The sequence below is a fragment of the Helicoverpa zea genome, chromosome 4 (assembly GCF_022581195.2).
Source record: "Helicoverpa zea isolate HzStark_Cry1AcR chromosome 4, ilHelZeax1.1, whole genome shotgun sequence".
NCBI lineage: Eukaryota > Metazoa > Arthropoda > Insecta > Lepidoptera > Noctuidae > Helicoverpa > Helicoverpa zea.
The window spans coordinates 11,300,947-11,326,390 of record NC_061455.1 but is presented as its reverse complement, the minus strand read 5'-3'; the positions used below and the strand labels follow the sequence as shown (position 1 = coordinate 11,326,390).

The window sequence follows — 25,444 nt, the reverse complement described above, 5'->3', positions numbered from 1 at the left end:
CAAATTGCTATCGGCTCGATCACCTATAGCTCTGAGAGAAATTAAAAGTCCGAGACTAGAATGTCAATAGCAACTTCAATAAAAAATCAAAGAACCAGCAATACTTTAAGGCGGTAAAGGCGGCCGTGCTAGTTTAAAATTAGCTCAAATATTCAGGGGCACATTTTTCAACGTCAGTGAATGTGAAATATGAATAAAGATAATGTAAAAAGCATAAAGATGTAATTGACTGAGCAGTTACGAGTACAATTGTATTCCTACTTGTAAAACCTACTATTATTGCGTGGGTTTTGTAGTAAGTCAATGGAACGCTGAAAGTAATCGTATCCAATTAAGTAATTGACATGTTCAATTAATGCTTTGCAACAATGTTTGTCTCCTTTTGTTCAAAGTTAACAATTCCAATGGGCGGGTTGAATTCATCGAAGTGAAAAAATGTGTTTATCATTTCTGAATCATTGTTATATGTACCTACTTATGTAATGTATCCTGCCAATGAAAATAATTCGCTTTATCGCGTTGTTAAGGGCAGTGCCCTTACCCTGTTCCCGGGAATTGATTCAAGGTTAAAAGAAACGAGTATGAAATTACAACTTATTTATTAAACATAAAAAAATCTTCCGTACACCACACTTATTTACTTACGCAATTAATGAATTTCGTCATTAAATCATTTAGAACTTAAAATATTTAGTTCTTGTTCTTGCTAAATAATGTACTAAGCAAAAACCGTCTTTAGAGCCTTCGAACGATACTTTAGTAAGTAAAAAATACAAATTAATCATCTTGAAAACATTTCCAACGACTGATGGGAACTTAATTTTAATTTGAGTAACATTTATATCCATTTTAAACAATCGAATAAACAGTTTCTGAACAGCAAAATCATAAAATAACTAGGCCATACTTCACCGCAATTATTTTCAGTTACCGACCAATTTTTGAAAATTGGTCCTTTTATACGGAATATGCATTCTCATCTCAGGCTTCAAGAGCTGCCTTGAAAATGGCTCTTAAAATAGCTCGAATTTTACTATATCCTAAAACACTTTATTTACACGAATATATACAATCGTACAATCATAAACCCTTTAGGCAAAACGAAATAACTTGACCAATATGGTCACTGAAAGCTAAACCAATTTGTACGTTACGAGTTATTTCAAAAGACACCAATACAATGAAGTTTGGTTTTCTTCCAAAAAATGTCCCAGAAATCCTAGAAATCCCTAAGAGAATCCTAGAAGTTTGGGCATCATGAGTTAGAAAATATTTACAACATTTAGATATCGACACAATAAATTCCACTTCAGAAGATATATCTGGATTTTTTAGACGTTTGGACTTCACAAGCCAAAATACAATTTACGACAATGGAATAAGGTCCAATTTCCCTCGAAAACAATTTTCGAATGTTCTAGAAGCTTAACTGTTGGTGGGTAGGAACCATCCGTGTAAGCACTTGGGAGCTGGTGAGGGAGTGTCGAAGGTGGTCCTCGCTAGTTCCTTCATGGTCTTAGCGTCGAGCACCAAAAGAGCTACGGATTGGGTCTTCTCTCCTCCCCAAACTAATGCGCTTAGGAGGACGCCGTCATCTTCGTCCTGAAATTGGAATAAAAAATTATAGTTTTAATATGTAACTTAACAGTATATGGCAAAGAAATGAGTATAGGTTGTTTTATAACTGTCTCAATTGCTTTGACTTGTTTTTTTTTCTGGCTACTCTATTTTTTTCATTTCTCCCTGACTGCTATTCTTCTAGACTAGGTAAGTATTCTTGTCCTGTTTACAAGTTTTTTTGGGATCGGCTCAATATGTTTTCCACATTCATACCTCTCTGTTAGTCGCTATACTACAAAGATATAGGCCAAACTCCAAAATAACTTTTTAATAAAATGAAAATTACTTTCTACGCTACAAATTATATAACTGACTTCCCAAAAAGGAGTTTCCAATATCATGCTATCAAGTGCTCTACTTATTTAACTTACAGATTACAAATGCATAGTGTCTGATATGCAACAGTTTGCCTCACCTTAGCATTAGGAGCGGGCACGAATATCGGTTCGCTCGGGTACCCATTGGGTGTGCACCACGTCTTAGTCTCTCCTGTCTTCGTGTCCACTTTTATTAACTAGAAAAAAATAATTATTAATATTTTCTTAGTATATGTTTTAAACCAAGAAAGCGGGTTAGCCATACTTGTCTGTGTAAATGTACCTACAATCAACCAGTGACTTAAACGACCCGCTTCGAAGAGACAATTAAATACAATAAAGACGGGCACGCATTGTCAAGGACATATTTGTTGTTTTGACAAAATTGCAAACGATTTTTACACGCTTTTTATTAGCTTCACCTGTATGTTTGTATGTTTGTAACCGACTTCTTTGGGCGCGATTTTGACCCACTTTAAACGGCCAGATTTCGTTCAAACTTTGTAGATTTATTGAGGACCGATGACAATACACTAATTTGATAAAATTATTCCATTTTTAACCGACTTCCCAAAAAGGAGGAGGTTACACATACACATCGATTACTCCGAGGTTTATAGACCGATTTACGTGATTCTTTTTTTGTTCGACTCGAAATAGCTGCCAGTTGGTCCCATAGTCATCTGGTCAGGATCTGATGATGGAAACCTGAGAAATCGAGGGCAACCTTCGAAAGTTGTAGGCATACATAGGGTAAAAACTTGACACTCAGGTGTACGCCTAAAAGCACTATTCAACTGTGAAGATTTGGAGCTGACCTGATGATGGAGACCAGAGAGGGTCCAGGGAACTCGACAACTGAATATGTGAACTACCTCGTGTTTGGGCTTAAATTATTTGTATTGACAAGACCTATGCAACAGTGAAGGTTTGGAGCTGACCTGATGATGGAGACCAGAGAAAGTCGAGGGAACTCGACAACTGAATATGTAAACTATCTCGTGTTTGGGCTTAAATTATTTGTATTGACAAGACCTATGCAACAGTGAAGGTTTGGAGCTGACCTGATGATGGAGACCAGAGAAAGTCGAGGGATCTCGACAACTGAATATGTAAACTACCTCGTGTTTGGGCTTAAATTATTTGTATTGACAAGACCTTTGCAACAGTGAAGGTTGGGAGCTGACCTGATGATGAAGACCAGAGAAAGACGAGGGAACTCTACAACTGAATATGTAAAATACCTCGTTTGGACTTATATTCTTTGTATTGATGAGAACTTCCCACTTGTATGGATAGTGATAACTATTCGTATCACTGAAAAGCTTTAAACAAAAAAACTAAAAAGTAGAAAATAAATAATAGTTTTAAAAAAACTAAAAAACACGCTTTTTATAGAAAACCGAACTAAAAAATAGAAAATAAATTTAAATTAAGAAAATAGTGTTCAAAATTTCAATGAATATAAATTAATAATAGTGTGAATACAAAAAATATATTTAAAAAAAAGCGTGGGGTGCATGGTGTCAATAGTTATAAATATTTTATTGACAGATATGAGTAGAGTGATTTTCATTTCGATAATACCTTAAAAAGCACCCCACGCTTTTTTTTTAATATATTTTTTGTATTCACACTATTGTTAATTTATATTCATTGAAATTTTGAACACTATTTTCTTAATTTAAATTTATTTTCTATTTTTTAGTTCGGTTTTCTATAAAAAGCGTGTTTTTTAGTTTTTTTAAAACTATTATTTTTTAGACAAAGTGGGTTATATTGACATTGGTAGTAGGACATGCACTTGTCTTTGTATGTAGTGTGAGGTCCTAAGCTTCTGATCAAACTTAAACTTAAATAAGATAAAACATCTATATAGGTACCTTCTAGGTCATTTGTCGAGTAGTATTACTGATTAAAAACTTACCATTCCAGGGTTTTCAGCATCAACATCTGAACTGATTGCGTAGAAATATCTGTAAGGTTTTGCTAAAACAAAACAAAAGTTCAATATTCAAATCTGTTTGACGGAACCGAACTGGTACCTATTCACCTAAATGTTTAAGCAGTTCTTGCAAAAAAAGTTTACTTTTCAACCGACTTCCCAAAAAGGAGGAGGTTCTCAATTCATCGGGACCTTTTTTATGTATGTTCATAAAATCGCAAATGGTCTTAAAATTGGAAAGTTTAGAAACTTGCAGACGACCGATAGTTTGTTCGATATACATGTTTAGTAACAAGTTTGGATATATTCACGATAATCTTAGGTTAAATCTGCAGTGTGAAGGGAGTTCTTAAACTTTTAATTTTATTACTTCTTATTATAAACAAACTTACCATTATGCAGATCGTAATGTATCCTAGGAGTCTCGCAGCCGATGTCAGCAATAAGTTTCTGCGGCACGTGCGTGAGGTTGGGCGCGTCGAGCGACACGTCGAGGCGCTGCGGCCGCGCGCGGAACCATTCCGCGTAGTCTGCGTTACTTTGCATTGTCTGGAAATGTGAGAGGGTTAAGTATAAACACTGATCTATAAAAGTTGCTGTTTAAAGTTAAACCACTTTCTTTTACAAGTAGCTTCTCTACGCTATATGTTCTTTTTAAGTTAACATTGACACCAATGACTGAGTAAAGAAAAAGCATCTCGAGGAAACTTGGACATCAAAGTGTAAATTGGCCAATCTATTTTGGCCATTCCTTGTTCGAGAAGAGGCCTGTGCCTTACAGTAGGAGTTTAAAAAGGCTGATGATAATGTAGTTAGGGACATGTAATACCTGTGAGGGCAGGGAAATTAATTGATGCTATTTCAATTGTCAAGTTGAACACAATAACCATTTTTTTTCTTAACACAAACATGTTTTCTTAATCTGAACGAAAATTTGAAAAAGCGTACTCACCTCAATAGCCTGCACATACATAGCATCGATAACTTGAGCGTCCTTATACGCGCAGAGGTCGACAACGAGTCGGCCGTCCGTCTCGAACGCGTTGATGATGTGCAAGTAGAATAGCGTGTTGGTGCGGAACCGCTTCACTTCTAAGCCTGTTGTGCGGCTTAGGAGGACTATGTGGGTCTGGAAAGAATAATTTAATATTATTGTTAGATGTTTGTGCCTTTAGCTAGTGACGTGCAGTGGAGTGTTAAGAATAGTCCCCAGCGGGGCCCAGTGGAGCCAAGGCCCGCCGGCTGCGGGATGTTTCGAAGGAGCACGATGGAGTTTTAGTCATTATTATCACTCCCTCACCGCTGCTAACCCACAGCGGGAGGGGTCATTTGATGATTTTTATCCCATCGATAAAAAAGTGTTAAGAATAGTTAAGGGTTCTTCATCTTATATCCACCCATATTTCTCCAGATAAATGACAAAGTTAGTTTCAAAACCGCAACACTGTTGTAACGATGTTTCAGATTATATCTATACTAATATTATAAAGAGGAAAACTTTGTTTGTTTGTTTGGTTGTAATGATTAGGCTCAAAAACAACTGGACAGTTTTTAAAAATTCTTTCACCATTCGAAAGCTACATTATCCACGAGTAACATAGGCTATATTTTATCCCGGTATGGGCAGTAGTTATCACGGGACGCGGGTGAAACCGCGGGAAAACGGCTAGTAATTAATATAACCGTGATAAAAACCATAAAAATAGTGTTTTATAAAATGAGAGGATAATGATCGCTTATTATTAAGGTAAACAATCACGTACCTCATAGTCAGGGTTCCACTTGAGTGAGGAGCAGACCTTCTCGTTGTTGATGAGTCCTTTCATCAGAGCTGCTACTGACACCGACAGCGCCTGTTCTACTATCACGAAGTAATTCTCTGTTATACCTGCAATAAGCAACAATACAATATTAAAGTTTTATTACGGTAATACAGCGGAATAGATTTTCTTCTTCTAAAGGTTGGGATTTTTGCAAAAGCCCTTAGATTTTACTCCTCACATATGAAAGAAATTAATTAGTAGGTCAACCAGATAAATATATCAGTGTAATGTAGGTAAGCAGTTAACCAGACCAGAAAGGGAATTTCCAAAGAAAATAATCGACTACTCACCAAATGTGTGCATATAGGAAGGGTTGAGTGTCCACCTGGGCTTCACTGAAGCCACGATGCGAGCGCTTTTGAACATGTCTCCTGGAATGCAAAATCGTAGGAGATTAATGATCTAGTCTTAAATGTAGCTGTGAGTGAATATATTAATTATCGAACTTAAAAATTAAAAAAATACAATAAAAACATCGAAATATTGATAAATAAATAATTACTATAATAACGAACCTTTTTCCGTGAAAGGGAATTTGACAACGACGTGTTTTATTCTTCCTTTAACAACCGACATTCCAACATTGTAGACATCCCCTGAAAATGAAAAATTATTCTTCATTTACAAGCTATCGAAGAAGTCATTTTTTAAAGCTCATACATAGGTATGAGAAGAGTATCATGTACGTTTTGTGTAACAGTGCTTTCACACTGGCGGGTTTTCCGCGCGTAGCAAAAATGAGCATAGATTAATACCGATAAGCGAGACCCCTTCTGAGCAGAAAGAAGACCCAAATCATAGGGCTGTTTTAAATGAAATATTTGTACCGGTACTTGATAAATGTACAATAACGCCCATACAAACCCAGCACTGTCGCTCGGGAAACCGAAAGGAAAAAGGTATGTTTACTCACCATTTGGCATAACATGTGGATGTGAAGTATGGTTGACGAGCGCCACACAATCCGTCATGTTCCTCCTCTCTAAGGTATCCAGGGTCACCGTGTCCACCCTGTATAAAAACATCATTCTTTAAACATACATACAGACAGACATGGTTTGCTAGGAAGGAGGGAAGAAATGGTGAAAAAGGTTAACGGACTGTCTTTTGTTTATTTTTCCAAAGTGACGTTCGAAAAATGCTGTTTGGCAACCGATTAGTGAAAAAATGTTATGAAATTCATTAAAGGTTATCAAAGGTTAATTATTTAATTATAATAACATTTTAATATGCATATCTTTGTGCAAGATTTTGAGGATTTATTTTATCTAAAGGCAATTGAAGTGATAATATTTAAATAGATCGAGTCATGTTTCTTAGAATGAGTTGGAATAGATAGGTTTCGTAATGTAATGATCTGCATTTCATAATCTTAATCTGCCTAGAAACCCAAAAAATGATTACAATCGACCCCACTACCGTAGAATTAGATTATTTTTTAAATGCACAAAGATCGCTATTATAAAATATATATATTTTTTTATTTTGTCATCGCGATACGAGCCAAACAAAATATCTACACGGCTCTCCATTTTACCAAAAACATTTTGAGTCATCAATTTTAAAATATCAGTTTCAAGTTTTTGTTTCGTATTTATTTTATTTTTAGATGTGAATGACCGAACCCTTTTAATACGCATGTTTACATTTCGCACAAAACAAAACGACAAGGTCCCAGTGTGCCTTTTCCTCAATTTGATACTTTTATCGGAACAGAGGGCTAACTTAATTTTTGTATAGTTTTTTTATACATTGATTTATATGTCAGGCATCAGATATGAGGCTGAATCATTCGCGCTAATAAAAAAACAATAACCCCATTAGGGTCCTCAATTTTAATACATTCTTGTTACCTGTGAATGATAGGTCCCTCCGTAAACGCGTATATTTCATCGCCGAACGGGTATAAGGATATCATGGCATTGTCAGACATGTGCTCTCCGGGGTTGAAGAAAGCTGCTACCCTGGAAAAACAAGTATTATTTCGTTAATTGATATATAAAACATATTTTCAAGGGCAATTCTGTAAAATCAGGAACGGTCCTACTTTTTCTGTACACTAAATTGTAATGACGATATAATTCGTTTTTTTTTTTCTATCTTCTGAATCATATTTAAGCTATCATAAAATAATTTATTCTTCTGAAATGCCTTTCTGGCCACAACGCAGCATGACCCTAATCTCACTATTTTACTGCAAAAAGTTTCAATTTACATAGGACACAATTTGGGTTTGCTTAAAATATATCGATCCAATCGCGACCTTTGATTCTCAATAATCCCTTCTAAATAAAGAAAATCTTTTAGCATATCTTTACGCAGAAATCTAAAGCCAAAAATAACATTTTATCTTTAAAGCCCAAATCCCCAATAACATAAACGTCCGTTTTTATGAACACTGCTTATTTTCGCGAAAATTCATAGCAAACAGTTGTTTTCAGAACACTGACGTTAGGTACTCGTAATGTTATCGGTGAGAACTTAGGCCTTAGGCCTTTTTTGTGGGAATTCATCAAATGATCTCGCTACTCCCGCTGTGGGTGCCGCATAAATATAGATATTATTTTTGGCTTTAGATCTCTGCTTTAAGATACGATTAAAGATTTAGGGATCCTAAAGGCATACCTGTCAAATATCGTATGACAAGGGTCAGGCGCAGCCTTTGTCCCAAACTCAGACACGATGATGCGATTGGCTGCGCGGTTCTTCCTCAGCGTGTTGGTGCGCAGAAACCGGCACTGGTATGTTACATGACCCTCGTCGATTGCAAACCTTTGAGAGATGAGAGAATTTTCGCGCGTTAGAGAAGATAAATAAGAGAGAAAGTTTATGGTTTGTGGGTATTTGAAAAATGATATTCGATATTTTTTTTGCGCAATGATGAAAAAGACTACTGAAAAAGGGACGTCTTGATCGGTGTCCTATAAGTATAAGATATTTTAATAATTTACTGCTAGGCATAATTTGTTTGATAAGAGAACTTTAATGCTTTCTATTAGTGTTACTTTTTACTGTCTTCTTTAATAACTCTCAATGTTTATTATTATTTCTCTTTCATTATTACATCTTTATCTGTCACATTGAATATGGGTAATAATAGCTCTTGATATGTTTATCGGGCACTGGCTTCTTTATTTACATTTGAAAAGTACGCTCGAGAGTCAGAGGATAATCCTCAAGTGTTACGATAGTAATGACGTCATTAGCTATTCAATTATATAAAGTATATAGGTATATATTTTGTATTCCCTACTTTAAATAGGTAAGTATAGACAGTTGGAGCGCTTTCACACTACCGAATTTTACGATCATAGTTTGCCACGCGGCAGATTTTTAGCTTCTCAGAAAGACTGAGCGTTTAGGTAGCTTCACTACGCTAGTGTGAAAGTACTGTTAAAGTTGCTTGATGTTTAAAGCTGGCTAGCTCAGAGCTACCACAAGTGGGCTAAATGATTAAATGAAATTGCTGAAGGTGACTAATTAAGATAACAAAACATAAATGGTAACTTTAGAAAGGTTTTCACACGGATACGAACGAGTGTGATTATAATGCATTATCCGATTAGCAATCATTATGTATTTGCCGATCTAAACAAAGTTTCGTAGATACGTAGGCAGTAGGTACGTTAAGTACGTAGAAAGTACGTAGTAGAATAAAACAATGACATGATCTGAGCAGTGACACACAAAAGTTAATCAATTATGATTGAGACTTGTACTGAACAAACTATCTCCTGAGATACAGGCTATACCTAGTTCAGGGGATAGGGTGTAACGTTTGTGGCATATGAACCACTATAATATAATGTGAAATTATGTGTTACTATACTAGCTTACTTATTACTTGTATCCTTGTGGTGAGAAATAAAAATGTTTTTTTTTTTTTTTTAAGTAATGACGTAGGTATTGATTGGATAATGGCTTAGTAGATAATCCTTATCTAACCTGTGCAGTAGTGCGGAACTATCAAAGAGATGATCGAATCGCATGTCCCCGACTTTCAGAGAGCCCGGTCCGTTGCGTAGCAACGTGCCTCGCAACCATGGCGGCAGTTCACCTAGAAAACCAAAATTATTGTAATACTACATAACATAGTTAAATATAAATAAAGTGACAAGTGGTTCTATGAGTCAAAATCAATGTAGTAAAACAACATTTTCCACATATTAACAAATAAATAAATATGCTATGAGAAAACCCTATTGGTAACTTAGTTATTGATCATATTCTAAGAAACATTGTAAGTAGGAAAACGAGCACACGAGCTTATTTTCCGTTACTGGGAAAAAAAAAATATTGTACCTAGAAGGACATTTCCCTCGCAAACAATGCTTATCTTAATTACTCTAAAAATATGAGAATATTTTTATATTTACGAGTATTTTGTTCTCAAACTGAAAATGTGACTTGTGAAACTTAATGGTCATTTTGTTTGAAACATTCAGCTCTAAATTATTTTTCCAATAAGCTAAATTGATACCATATATCGCTCTTTAATTTAAATCCCACTGTAAAATGGAGCTAATATACTTAGTGGATGCTACACAATTCCCTAGACCAGTGGTTCTTAACCGGTGGTCCGCGGACCACTGGTGGTTCCTGGAGGCATTCCAAGTGGTCCGCGAAGCTTTGCTTCGCGACGTTCATCATCCTCCGAGCCTTTTCCCAATCATGTTGGGGTCGGCTTCCAGTCTAACCGGATTCAGCTGAGTACCAGTGCTTTACAAGAAGCGACTGCCTATCTGACCTCCTCAACCCAGTTACCCGGGCAACCCGATACCCCTTGGTTAGACTGATGTCAGACTTACTGGCTTCTGACTACCCGTAACGACTGCCAAGGATGTTCAATGACAGCGCGACGTTGCTATACGTAATCTAACTTTATTTTTATCGACTTATCTATGCGAGCGCGGGTTTTCGCAACATTTTACGCAACGCAATTAAAATTTCGCGCTCGCTTCGTTCGCGTATTCAGAAACTATGTGCCCTTATTTTTGCATTTGTCAACAAACAAAAAGTTAAGTACGTTTGGGCTAAATTTTATGTAATATTTGGTTTAAGCCCGATAAAAATTTCGCGCTCGCTTCGCTCGCGCATTTCGAAACTACATAGGCACATGTTTATCTTTCTTTGCATTTGCTTACCTACAACTGTCGACATGCGTTTGACTTTGAGTAGTACTGAACCAAAAATTCAGAAATTAGTAAAGAGAATGCAGTCACAAAAATCTCATTAAATTAAAATCTGTAACTTTTAGTTTTTTGCTAAATAATAAAGAAATGAGTGCATATTATAAAGTATGCTTATGTTCTTTATCAAAGAACTCTCAATTTAGGTAAACCGATGGGGTGGTCCCCGGCAAGACAAACTTTAGTTAAAGTGGTCCCTCATGTCAAAAAGGTTAAGAGCCACTGCCCTAGACTGTACTTACACAATACTAATCTAGCGCATTATACGCATCGTGTATAAAACCAGGTTGCATACAAGTATTGTGGCTACGACCGCAGTGCATTGTTGTGGGTTTACTAAGCTATATTTATACCATATATACCTACATATGTATAAGCATATATGCTACTATAGCGAGCTCAAGGCTCATTACGATTCTGGCAGAGATATCGCGTAAGAATTAGTTCAAATACTTACTATTATTGTGATAAAATTATTACTAACTACACGCGTTCTTAAGAAACTGCTCTAGATATCTGGATAACAATCTTTCTAGGTTCCTTTCTCTCTTCTAACTTTGTTGCATGAAAATTGCTTCAGTCGTTTTTCCGTAAAAGTGTAACATACATACCTACTTAGAGAGCATGGCTTTACAACATATGAGTAGGTAAGCAATTACTTATATGAATATTCCTTTTTATCAAAAATATATAGATTCCAGAATTGTATGCGAAATAGTGACAAATTGAAGAAGTCAGGGAAAACTATTAATAGATGCGTATTCTTAGCTTTATTTAATTTAGCGGCAAATAGACTCTCACTGCAAATACCGGTGCGGATTGAAAATTAACTCGTTCTAAAATTAGCTTAAAAACTAAATGAGCGATATATTATGCACACAAACTCCCTCCTATATAATAAATTAGTTGAATAAAGTTACTGCGCTTTCACACTAACAGATTTTCCGGCGGTAATTGAGAACTAACGTTAGAAAGATCAACAGCGGAAAAAAACTGTCTCACAATTCCACACGACGTGAACTGCGAGACCGATTTTCCGCTCGTAAATTTTCGCGCGACATAATGCACTAGAGTGAAAGTGTTCTTATTACAGAATGCTTTTAGCTCTTATGAACCACTTAACCATAAAAAGGAACATTTTATTGACCTTAATTTTGGCTTTATGCCCGATCTTTTCGAGGATGAATGCATTTTGTGTGTTACTTTCACCAAATTTTCCACTGGCTTGCTTTCTTGACTAAATTTATGATAGCTACTTACTAATTTGTTTACAATTACTCAATCATTTAACGAAGTCGGGAGAATATAAAAATGAGCAGATATTAGTACATACCTGTAGTGGTCCCCTCCAAGGGCTCAGAAACCTCCTCCTCGCAGGACCTCAGCCATACGCTGGCATCACAGTTGGGATACAACTTCTCTGCTACGGCAGCCATATTGCTAGAACTACACAGTTCAGTTACAGTAACCGTTAATGTACACACCCGTGATATTTACTTCATTTGTTTTACTTTTAATTCCACCGGTTGAGAGGTTGGTTAAAGAATGTTTGCGTGTTTATGGTTTATGAATGGTATTTTATGATAGAGCCACAGTTTTTTTTTTTTTTTTGGTAAATCTATATAACCTACTTACGTGTTTTTTGTAAGTTTTCATTTAAGTTATATAAACTGTTGGAAAATTCAGGCTCAGGTTTTTTTCAGGTAGGAAAAGATGCTCAATTATTTCAAACAGCTAAATTATTTTTACTTCGGATTACATTTTTGAAAAGCTCAAAATGTAAAAAAAAATTCCTGCATGAAATATTTGTTAAAATTACGTGCCAATACAACGTAACGTGCAATTACAATTTATGTATTAATTTTGTAAAATTGCTTATCACACAAAAATTCAGGCTGAAAATACGAAATGTGCTGTGCATGAAAAATTATTTGCAATCAATCGTGCATCAGTGAAAATGTTTTACTTACTTACAGTAATGCAAGTCAACCGGTTTCATTAATATAAAGGTTTGCACCTATTCGTTTAACACTATGTTTGCGTGATGAAAACTCAATTAGTAAATACAAAAGAAATAAAAATCTTTCTCAGAGAAAAACCAGCATTTGGCCGGTGACCAACAGTTCAATAAATTCGCACCACAACAATCATGACCTTGAACGAACGACTCCCGAATCTGATTTCGTACTTACTTATATTATTCAGCCACTCAAAGATTGAAAAATACAGCACTAGGCTCAGACTTTTTGATGATTTATATTTTTGTATATAGCCTCAGTATTTTTGCAAAGTGTTGTAAGACGCGAGTGGTGTCGACAGAGGCAGCGTGCAGACTAGGGGTTGGTATCAAACAGACTCCCCGTCACGTGGGTGACCTTCAGTGTCGGCTGCGCGGTACGACGCCCACGGCTCTCGTCAGAACAGTGCATTACACACAACCACACCACCATTTATATTATATTTACCTGCCGAAATTAAGATTATCGCACGCTCGCGAATTCCCGCGGTAACACCCGCGATAATTATTAATTTGCATTCTTATAAATGCGAATGCACTCAATATAATCATTCCCAATTATAGCTCAAAATTAGAGTCGGAAGTAAACGGCTTTTTGTTTTTTAATTAAAAATCTATTTTCGTAATGTCATATCAAAAGTTTACTCATTATAATTAGGCGTTTCGCATTTGATAATAATGTTGCATAAGAAAATATTGCAGCTGAATTGATTAAGTGCGGAAATTGTTTTATGTAAATATACCTACCTAGCAGGATAGCTGTCCTTTTAAATGCATATTTGTGTTTATAAATATAAGCTGTTTATTATTGCTATTTGACACATTCAAGTACTTTTTATAATATCAAAATAAAAGCTTGAAAATCAACATTGAATCTGCTTCAGACATTTGAAGTCGTTGTCTGGCTTCTCAAATATAAGGGATGCGGTTTCGTTTCCAGGTAAGGCAAGTATGTATCTACTAATGTAACTTGATATCATGTAACTATAATTTATAAATATAGGTATCTTGAACACCAAAGAATATAATAAAAGTAAAGGAAAAAAATAGTAAACCTCTAAGTACTTTAAAGTCTGAAGAAGATAGAAGAGTTCGAAGAATCAAGCCCTGAAATAGAGACGGAAACTACATATGTCTTACAATTTACTTGACGTAAAAAAGTGCTAATTTAATTTTTACCCACACCATTTTGAATAAACATTTTTTTTGTATTATGGAAGTAAAATACCTACCCATCAATTATCTACTAGATATATTTAGGTACCCAATTTCATAGTTACACACACAGTAAGCACTTACAAGCATATCTAGAGACTTACATTAAGCTGCCGCTGATAATCTACTATTTATTAGATTTAAGTAATAAACTTAATAATTAATTATGTACCTATCACAAATAGGAACTCGCGTGCGTTAGATGCTTTTTCATTTTGTTTGCATATTTTAGCGAATACTTATAAATTAGCTGTTTTATGTAACTAAATATTTCTTGGGAAATAAACTAGGTGCCAATGTATTACGCCAATTTTCAAAAACTTATCGCCCATTCGGACAAATAAGAAATACTTCTACTACGAACTTACCCAACTCTATTTAAACGGATTATGTTCTGGATCTAGGATATTTCATGATCATTCGCTTCGCGTCTTCCCAACTACGGTAGGTATTTAAATGACAGCCGAAACCCATCTATAGGAAATCTCTAAATCTTTACACTTTTTGTTGAGATGACTATAATTCGATTCTAAACAGCTGCGAGTGCGACCTACATCAATATTATTTTCAGATAAACCGGTTATTCTATACTTAGATACTGGAGATTTATTAAGTCAATACATGCAAAAATATGTCGTAATATTTCATGAAATGCTAATATGGCTCTATAAACTATTCATGCAGTCATTAATATCAGATAGGTATTGTGATTAATTTTCCGTAAAATATTTTTTACTAAAAATAACCAAAATTATTACGTTGTATTAAACATGTATTGATACTTACATCCCACTTCACATAATACGTACCCAAGTTGGTACTAAGTAGTATTCTTGATATATTTTCATTTTCCTAGATGTCCATAAATCATCACTTTATACGTGCATCATACCCTTAATTTACCAAAAACCCTTAATTTTTTTTATCGTTTAACAACAACAAAAATTATTACTTCGAAAACTAACCTCTCGTATTCATCTATACATATAATAAATCTGTAAAAAAACTGTGTCTGTACATTGAATATATTTAAAAAATAATAATTGGGTGGGGTTTAGAAACAGTAATGGAGCACAAATCCAAAAAAAAAATTCTGTCTGTATGTCTGTATGTCTGTATGTCTGTATGTCTGTATGTCTGTATGTCTGTATGTCTGTTTGTTTGTACACGCTAATCTTCGGAACTACTGAACGGAGTTCAATGATTTTTTCTTTGTTGTATCAGTATTAAGCCTGGTCAACATATAGGCTATAATTTATCTTCGAAACTTGAAGACCTGATGCAGAACACCAACAGACCAACAAAACTATAAGAGATACAAAAATGGTGCCATGGCAAAAATTGTTTCATATGATGAGCATTTTCAGCTGAGATAATAAGTTTTAAGATCTGGAACACCTGATGTGGAACCCCAAGAGCCCAGCTTCTCTGTACCATATACAGGTATGACGTTTTAGCAAAAGTTGTTCAATTTGATAAGCACTTTCTATTGACTTAAAAAATTGAAGATGTAAAACACCTGATGTGGAACGCCAGGAGCCCAGCTAGACTATAGCATATAGAGGTATGACATTTTAGCAAAAGTGGTTCAACCTGATAAGCACTCTCTATTGACGTATATACATCGAAGATCTGGAACACCTGATGTGGAACTTCAAGAGCAATACTACACTTGAAATGTAAAGAAATGAATGTTATGAAATAGGTGGTATGGTGAATCAAAAAAAGGAATTAGTCCGTCTTTTAAGGTGTCTACACACCAAAGCCGCTGACGCCGGCGGCACAGCCCGGCGGCCCAACCCGCCGGCCGTATTTTGTACAATCATGCCGCCGGCTTGCGCCCGCGCGGGCAAGCTGGCGGGGCAGCATGCCGATGCCGACGGCATCCCTCTCCACTCACTCAGTCAGTTGCCCGCCGGCTTTCATAGAGTATTTGACAATTACTAGAACACCACATGCCGCGGCAGTCGTGCCGCCGGCATTGCCGCCGGCAAAGTCGTTCGGCTTGGACATTCTGAAGCCGCCGGGTTAACCCGCCGGCACTAAGCCACCGGGCTGTGCCGCCGGGTCAGCGGCTTTGGTGTGTAGACCCCTTTAGATAATCCTAAAATAAAGGACACATATTTTTTCTTTTCTCCTTCTCACAAACAAATAATAACGAAGATATAACACGCTTGAATTTATTTTGTGTTAAGTCACTGCTTAGTACAAATTTTACATACCTAGACGTGGCGTCACGAGCCCCCACTCTCCGAATTTGTTGCGTTATATCTCATTATTATTTTGTATGTCTCTTCCAGACCTCGGGACTACAGAGTTCCGAATTTTTGGGAGGCAAACGTGGGGCCGAAGCCACGCTGAAGCCCTTTTGAGACAACTTTAATGAAATGGTGAAACAAAACCGACGATTATTCCTTTATACACTATAGAAATGAACCCAAGGACAATCCCCGGTGGACGTCGTTAAAAAAAAGACAATCCCCGGTTCTGTGCTATACCATTGCTAACTGTTGATGAAAACTACTTGGGCTATTGTGATGGGATGCTAATGAACTAGGAATGGGGAAACTACGGGAACTATGGCACGTGCCGATGACAATGTATTAGATACATGTAAAAATGGTGAAATGGTAAAAATGGCAGGTGGAGACTCGCTAGCTCACTTACTGGGCCTCCGGAAATCAGTCACTGAATAGCAACAAGAGGGCAACAGGGACATGAGCGGCTGAAGTGTGAGGATACCTCGGCGGATTTTAAACGCAGATTACGCGCTCCCTGTGGGTCACTTACCACGAGGCACCTATCCTCCGAGCATTGCTACTAACCCTGCTCTAGCGACTCCACTCTGGACGGCCAAGCCAAGCCAGAGGCGTGAGACCTACCTAACCCCCGTTATGGTTCACTCCGACCGGCCGGAGATGGGGTTCAGTATACTCTCCCTGGAGAACTCAGTATATATAGCCCACCGGGGTCGCTACTCCCCGTCATCAGCCTCAGATGTCCTGCGGTGCTTATATCTCATTATTATTGTCGTTATTATCTCAAGAGCCTTTGTCCCAAATATGTTAGAGTCGACTTCCAGTCACGATGCGACTGAGTACCAGTGTTTTACAAGGAGCGACTGCCTATCTGAGCTCCACAACCCAGTTACCCGCTCAACCCAATACCCCTTGGTAAAACTGGTCAGACTTACTGGCATCTGACTACCCATAACGACTGCCAAGAATGTTCAATGACAGCCGGAACCTACAGTTTAACATCCCCTCCAAATAACGGTCATTGGTATCCAAAATATACGTAGAAAGTACATACGAACTTAGAAAAGTTGCATTGGCAGGTACTTGCCAGACCTGGAATCAAAGACGTACGCTCATACTTGAGAGATTGGTTCTCTACCCACTAAACCACCACGACTTCCACTAAGTCACCACGACTTTGTCATCTTAGTAACATTTAATGTTTTTTAACGTATTAATTAATCTAATACGTGTAATATTTTTGCCACACACAACTTAAATGCGGACTTATTAGAATCACTACTTTTATCCGTATGGTCACGTCTTTTGCGGTTCAGTTCTCAGCGTTTTGTTTAGTCTGCTGTGCTTTTGCCGTTGAAGTACAAAAATTAAATATATGGAACGTTTCTAATGGCTATGCGTATTCCGTTGTTTTCAAGTCAACGGGCCCTTAAAATTCAATATCAGACGATTCAGATCTTTGATTTTGCTGACCCCGTAGTCGCTGGCATAAGGGACTTTATCCGCGTACGAAGTCGCGGGCAGAAGCTAGTTACAAATAATTAACAAATCCCGCCAAAATAGACGCGTCAACATTGACAATCGCGTTGCAAAAGTCCAGGTAATTATTACTGGCCAGCACCTATTTATGGAACCGGCCTTTTTGGTTGAGTTGACATTTCGTGAATATGATTTCTTTCATTCTTGGTTCAAAATTGTAGGGGCCCGATCTAACCTCCACTCCAACATTCTTGGTCCAGATGTGTATTTTCCAGTATTTTCACACAGTAATAAAATATTCCTATTTTATATAGGTACTGAAAATATGAAATGAAGTTTAAAATAGATACAAGTTGCCTACAATGCATACCATAACAATGGCATTCGGTACCTATAAATCAGTTCTTCATATCGATTGCTTCGACCTAGGTCCCAAGAGAATATCGTTATTATAATACAATAACAACTGAATAGGTACCTAGGTACTCTAGGGGCAAGATTAATTTATCAACACACGTGCATATCAATAATCGGACGAACGTTAGCACCTAAAGAAATAGAACTAAGTCACAGTTTAAATATATGTAGAAGTGATTCTTCTTATCTCATTGTAATAATTCGGTTTCGTAATCCTAAGCCTCATTTATCTACTTTTCCTAAAATATATAAGTGCTTCTACCTGTAACTGTCTACAAATCTAGGTAGGTATGTTAGGTAAATACCAGGATAATATTGCGGAAGCCATTTTTTATTTAAACTTCTTTTCATAAACCTTGTAAGTAGTAGCTTTTACATATACACGTTTGTGGACGAGGAGGTGATACATTGAGGAGTAAAATCGTAGAATAATTACTTTTAATGAAGTAAATTCTATAGAATCTCGAAATTTACATTAATAATTCATCACCATCACCTTTATCTTACTTCCGTGTTCTTACGTAAGTAACAAAAGGTATGTAGGAATATTTAGTTACTGGTAAAAACTTAATAGGATATAAGTAATACCAATATTCTATATCTGTATAGGAAAATTCCTAATAAGAAAAGCTCCCTTAATCAAAGATTAGAAAAAAATGCCCACTACATAATCAGGTATTACTTAAGAATTATTATCATTGCATAGATACGTAAATGTTTGAAATAATTAGAATTATCGTGTGTAATTATAATTTATCGACTAATTAGCTAAATGATTATGATCTTTAGCCTGTCTTCAATCTACAACATTCCCTGTGGCTCGTGGCTTCGCTTCATACAAAATTCAGTGCTTAATTCAAAATTAGCCATTTCTTCAAGCATACGCTACAATAACAATCATAATAAAAATCACGATTTTTTATAAGTAGATATTGTACAGGCTTTATATTCAGCTTCAGCTCCAGTTTAGGTTCAGCTGAATCCGGTTAGACTGGAAGCCGACTCCAACATAGTTGGGAAAAGGCTCGGAGGAGGAGGACTGTACACTTTATAATACCTAATAGTTTTTGTTTAATACTGGCTGGATAGCAATTTAAATGAAATTCTTTAAAAAAAAATTTAGAGATTTGGTTTTTTGTCAGTTCTGTCACCGAGCCCGTCAAATAAGCCCGGCCGCAGACATCCGGTTTCCGGATACGGTTTCCTGATCAGGAATTCAGATTCGGAAACCGAAATGCTCTTTTTCATACAAAATGTTCACAAGACGCACACGCACACGTTCTTACTTTTTCCGGACGGAAAAAAACCTGACATTCGGTTTAAAATTCGTATTCTCCGTGCGTTCGGGTACTCAGAACGGAATAAAACCTAATGACGTCATTCCGAACGCAGCGCTCGCGAACAATTTGGTTCGACCGCCGCATACATACGGAAATTTTCACTCTGAATCAAGGTAGCCCTGTTCCGAATGGACGTGTATCAGAGCATTCGGAGCCCGCCTGTGACTGGCTTTTTATATATGTTTTTATTTTTTTATTGAATATTATTACAAAAAAATCCTGTTTATTGAACAATTAACAAACGTACACATATTTACATAAATAAACACCCAAAAATAATGATTTTTTTTTATTTCTCTCATATCTATGCCTTTATAATAATAATAATCAATTTTTATTCAGATAATACAATCCATTATTGTTAGTAAAGACATTTATGAAGTTCATCAAAGGATTTAATGGACTTTCTATAATACTTAATAAATAATTCTTCTGGGTATGCTCGTAATTTAGCTGTTTTAACATAGAATTGACTTTCGGATATAATCTTTGAGCATTCGACGGGTGTACCCAGTAACGTCGTTTCCTCTTTTTCTTGTTTAGCGCCAGAAAAAGTGCAACAGCAATCAATTCGTCATAGTCCATGATGTCGTGCCTTCAATATGGTTCCTCTTTACGTACTGGCCATGTAAATTCCGAATGAAAAAAAACCGAATGTGTGCGCTAGTGACACGGAATCCCGAATCTGAATTCCTGATCAGGAAACCGTATCCGGAAACCGAATGTCTGCAGCCGGGCTAAACAACACAAAGTTGAAGAAGATTTTTCATTCAAATAGAAGATAGTTTCCCGGTCCCTAAATCTTAGGTCCCGGGTAACCGGTTCATTGACCTCCATTAGGAGTTTCCCCTGAACAGTTGGAAATTATAACCTCACAAATCGAAGATATGTTGGGGAACAGTATTTTAAGTGAATCAAATAGTGCTTATGCATCTCCAGACGTTTTAGTATCTACCTACCTTATCAAACTTGGAGACTTTGCATAGATTATAGGAAATTAAATAAAAAGGTATAACTGACATATATTACCAATAAATTAAGATTAAAAGTTACTGAAGATTTTTATTTAAGAAAATCTCGAAGATCCTGGAGCTAGCTACGCGCTACAGTACCTACCTAGTTCAAGAATCGTCTCAAAATATTTTTAAGTACAGTACTGACAAGTTCGCCTTTCCACATAGTTTCCTAAGATAATAATAAAGTCATGTTTATAAACATTTACTTATTAGCGCAATAACATAATATCTGCTATATTTATGTCATGCACTGTTACCATGCTGACTTCTGTGTACAACAACAGAATGAACTTATGTGCACTTCACACGAATACATAATAATTTACTGCTTATCGTTTCTCACTGTAAATCAATCTGTAAATATGATGTATTTGTCACAAGCAATGACATAACGGGTCTTTAAAAATAGTCATATGATGAAAATATTGACGATTAATTATTACATAGATCATCGAATCTCCCATCATGTCTCTGGTTTCAGGGTCTAAATGGTCAGAGAAAAGAACTAGTTCAAAATGATGGTACATAACTAGCACTAGCCGGTACTTTTATAAGACTCTGGTTCATAAAGAGGGATTCGGAGTGGTTATTATTCATTTATACTTTCCATTTAAGCGTAGGTACGTCTTGCAGAAAAGCCTAAGGCAGTCCAATATCGATCACAAACGTTACCCACACAACAGCAACCCTTTTCGTCTGATATTAGTAGGACAAAAACATTCATACGGCTTCTATTGTTCAAGACAAGTACTAGGTACTTACAGAGGGATTGGCCTCTTTTGTTCTAGAATAAAACAATTAGGTATCGCATTTATAAGGTTTTGTTACAAAAGGTATCAATGTCCCTTACGCCAATTTGATAAATCCAACTAAATGACGCCCATAACAAATTAAGGCTCCTGGGGTCAGATAAGACTTTCCTAGTAAAAACTGGCCGACCCCATGTCATTCACAAATGAATAATAAGTTTAGCAAATTAACAGCTTTTATTAAACACCACCAAATATTTTTATAGTTTTTATACATCTTCGAAAGATTATCTTCCTACAAAAAGTTTCTTGATCAAACAACCGAGGCTTGTAAATCAGTCTAATAATGCTACTACATAGATTGACTTAAAAACAAAAATCCTAAGTCAGTCTTTCTTCGTCTCAAGAAGAACAATAAAAATCAGAACGTCGAACTCAATAATTGTACGCCTTCACACCCTCTTCCCAGTTAACCCTGAAACGGAATCTATATGATATACAGCGAGATGAGAGCTGGCCGTGAGCAGATCGATCCTGACTGTGACATTGAAAGCCGCTCGCTGTAGCTGCCATCCTAGGGTACGGTACATAACATAAGCGACAGCGATTTGCAGCATTATAATAGCGAGATACCAATAAGGTTTGCGCAAGCGTGGTGGTTATCGCTCAATCCTTCTCTGTGTGAGAGATGGCTAATGCCCAGTGGGAAATTGAAAAAAGGCTGATGATAAATGCCGAGATATGTCCAAAATTGTTCGCGCACATTTTGTAGTGGAAGAGATTCCACTTCCTTCTGCCATAGAGAAAACTGTTGTAAGTAAATATGCTTTCAATATAATTAGGCAATGATATTAAATACCTAGTTACTATTTATATATTTTATCTTCTAGATCTTAAGATAGCACCAGTAGTGAACCATAGCGGACCCTGTCACAAGACGGGATAAACGTTTAAAAGAAGAAGAGTATTAAGCCATAAGATACAATTTCTTTACTATTCGAAATATCAAGCAATATGCACCTAATAGGTTTAAATTATATTCGTCGTAGCATAAATATCGTAGCAAAAAGACGTGAGAAGTTGAAAACAACGGTATATTGATAAAACCACAATTTAAAAAAGAACGAAACTAATTAACCTATCTAATCTTTTTCTTCGAATTTTTGGGAAAACATGTAATTTTGCCTTTTGTATTGAACCTTTAGCACTAATTCCGTGCATAGCGCACTCAAACGGCGTAGTACAGGCTGGTCTACGAATATTTGTAGCTGCGTCTACGCAGGCGTAGAATTTATTTCATAGAATCTTTAATTTTACATCATTTTTATTAAACTTATGATGACAGTCAGTTATGTATTTAAGGATTTGAATTGGATTGAGTGATACTAAAGATTAAGGGCTGAACTTACAATCATCAGTTACCTTCTGTCTATCGTTTCACATATGTATTTTCTTTACAAAAGCTGTCAAAAATATTCGTCAGATAATTTATACTTATGAAGTTACTTCTCGTCTGCAGTTGGAAAGTTGTGATAATCAAATCTCAAACATACAAGATTCTTCCTATTATGTAACGTAAGATTTCTGGATTTGACTTGGACACTCCCTTTAGTTTCACGTGGAAGGATAATCCCCTAAGAGGGGGAGGCCTTGCCCCCGCGACCTTCCCCCATACAAGGCCGCGTTCAAGTTCACAGCTATGGCCGCGAACGTTCCGTTCTACGCAATTCTATCTTCCGGGATTTTGCCATGATAACGTAGACGTTTAATTTTATTATGCGGGTGTTAGGTTAACGTGATTATGGTAAGCTGGTAAACTACTAATAGTTTTACATCATCTAAGAAGTTTAGGAAAGCATCTAATTTATTAATCGCTTTTTATTTTCATTATTTTACATCCACCTAGTAGCAAGTAGGAGGTTTTAATTCATATTATCGGCACGAACCCTGCGCGCGTACTCTTTTACGCAAAATCACAGAGTAGAATTAGATTTAAATACACTTGTTTTGGTGGGACAGCCCCACAGCGGGATAGGTCATTTCAAGATTGTGAGAGTATCAGACTCCTAACTCATTGAAATGTCCCTTTTTAAGGTCCTTGTTGAGCCAGGGCTGCGATAATTTTCGAACAATCCCGCAACCCCGATATAGTTATGAAGTTCATTCACATTCATGTGTTTTCCGAATTTTCCCGACAGAGTACAAACATACAACGCACCTGACCTTTCTGACGGCCGACTACAAATTGGCAATCTATTTAATCTCCCCGCTCCTTCTGTAATAAATGTGTGGGCAGAAGCTTTAGCTTGATTACATCCATTTGATCTAGTACGTACCCATGTAAGGTAATTTTCTTTTATAGGAGCATATAAAGTACTTACCCAGTTATACTTAATTGCCAGTTATCATGCAAAACTTACCGATAGTATTTTGCAACTATGGTTCACAAATTCATAAAAATACTTACTTATTTTTACAGCTATATTTTCCCAGATCATGTACCTAATATAAACCACATAGAAAAGAGCATAGTTCATTTTGGTGTCTTTTTGTTCCAAAGAGCCTTTGTAGCAAGACTTAATTCTTGCCTCTATCGTTTTAAATCCGAGATTCTTAATCAATTACATATCTTATTTATTTATATCTTACAATATCATGACTCTCAATAAATATAATCATAATCAAGACAAGTCTCTGACGCATAGAAGATTAGTTTACAGTTTATCTTTTCAAATTAGTTTAAGTATAGGTGAACGGTCTTACACATGAAGCGTACCTAAGTATCTACCTATCAGTAATTACCAAAAGAACAATGCCTATATAATACTATCAGTAAACAGTAGCATATAAAAAGTGCATTGGCCTTCGGTCGGCTTAGGCTGAAATACCTATAATACTAATTTAATTACAAAGAATGTTTACATATATGTATTTAAAGCTGTGTTTGATAAGGTGAGATTTACGACCTAATATTGGAAGATTAATTGATATCATTTTAAGATATTCGAGGAAATGCGTATGACTGCAGTATCATCTCTCTCGTTCGTCGTCATTTGTCGAATCGTCACTGTTTACGGCAGTTAGCTTTAGGTTCTAGAAAGGTACCTTTACTTAAACATTTACTCCGCCTAGGTACTTCATTGTAGTAAAATTTGTAGTCAAAATCCTATCTCTAGTAAGTAAATCCAGAGATAGAAAGCTTTATGAAATTCATCGTTAGACTGAAAGCTAACGAAAAACTTTTCGGTAATGTTTAGCCAATATTTCACAATAAAGGCTCGAGCAGACCGGATGCGTATGCGTAACCACGCGCGTAGTCACGCGCGTAGTTACGGCGTAACCATGAGTTGTAATGTATGGAAATGTATGAGACAGGCCCCACCGCTTGCGTAACGTAGACACGCGCGTCGTTACGCAAGCGGTGTGGCCTGTCTCATACATTTCCATACATTACAACTCATGGTTACGCCGTAAAGGCTCGGGCAGACCGGATGCGTATGCGTAACCACGCGCGTAGTCACGCGCGTAGTTACGGCGTAACCATGAGTTGTAATGTATGGAAATGTATGAGACAGGCCACACCGCTTGCGTAACGTAGACACGCGCGTCGTTACGCAAGCGGTGTGGCCTGTCTCATACATTTCCATACATTACAACTCATGGTTACGCCGTAACTACGCGCGTGACTACGCGCGTGGTTACGCATACGCATCCGGTCTGCTCGAGCCTTAAATCCTTTCTTTATCAAACTATTAATGTAAACAAAACACTATCTAAAGATATCAATGTCTAAATACTGCTGTTTAAAATTATTGCACATTTTTATCTGGACTGCGAAAGTCTTGACACCCTTTGACGTTACACGTGTCGTTAGTAGACGGCAGATAAAAATGTATTATCCGTCTGCATGTCAAGTTAAAACATACGATAAGTTTTAGGCAAAATAAACCTTGGTAGAATACCTACAATGCAATTAAACTATTTACTTATCTTTAAATCGCAAATCTATATCTACCTAATTAATTCACATTGTTCAGTCCCTTATTCATTACTTGTAGG

At 36.5% G+C, this 25,444-nt stretch overlaps 1 protein-coding gene across 2 annotated transcripts; it reads right to left on the bottom strand.

Moving 5' to 3' along the window:
• Positions 1–584: 584 nt before the first annotated feature.
• LOC124630116 (carotenoid isomerooxygenase) lies at positions 585–13,303 on the bottom strand. Of its 2 annotated transcripts, XM_047163848.1 has the most exons (14): positions 13,087–13,303; positions 12,228–12,340; positions 9,651–9,762; positions 8,331–8,477; positions 7,559–7,669; positions 6,619–6,716; positions 6,221–6,301; positions 5,996–6,076; positions 5,646–5,770; positions 4,835–5,011; positions 4,275–4,431; positions 3,865–3,926; positions 2,036–2,134; positions 585–1,602 (listed from the first exon to the last, which is right to left on the bottom strand). In XM_047163848.1, exons 2-14 carry the CDS (start codon positions 12,328–12,330, stop codon positions 1,426–1,428), a joined length of 1,530 nt encoding a protein of 509 aa, XP_047019804.1. In that variant the 5' UTR covers positions 12,331–12,340; positions 13,087–13,303; the 3' UTR covers positions 585–1,425. The 2 variants fall into 2 exon arrangements, with proteins under 2 accessions (XP_047019804.1, XP_047019803.1); XM_047163847.1 differs by lacking the exon at positions 13,087–13,303 and having other exon boundaries at positions 12,228–12,489.
• Between the last annotated feature and the right edge of the window lie 12,141 nt (positions 13,304–25,444).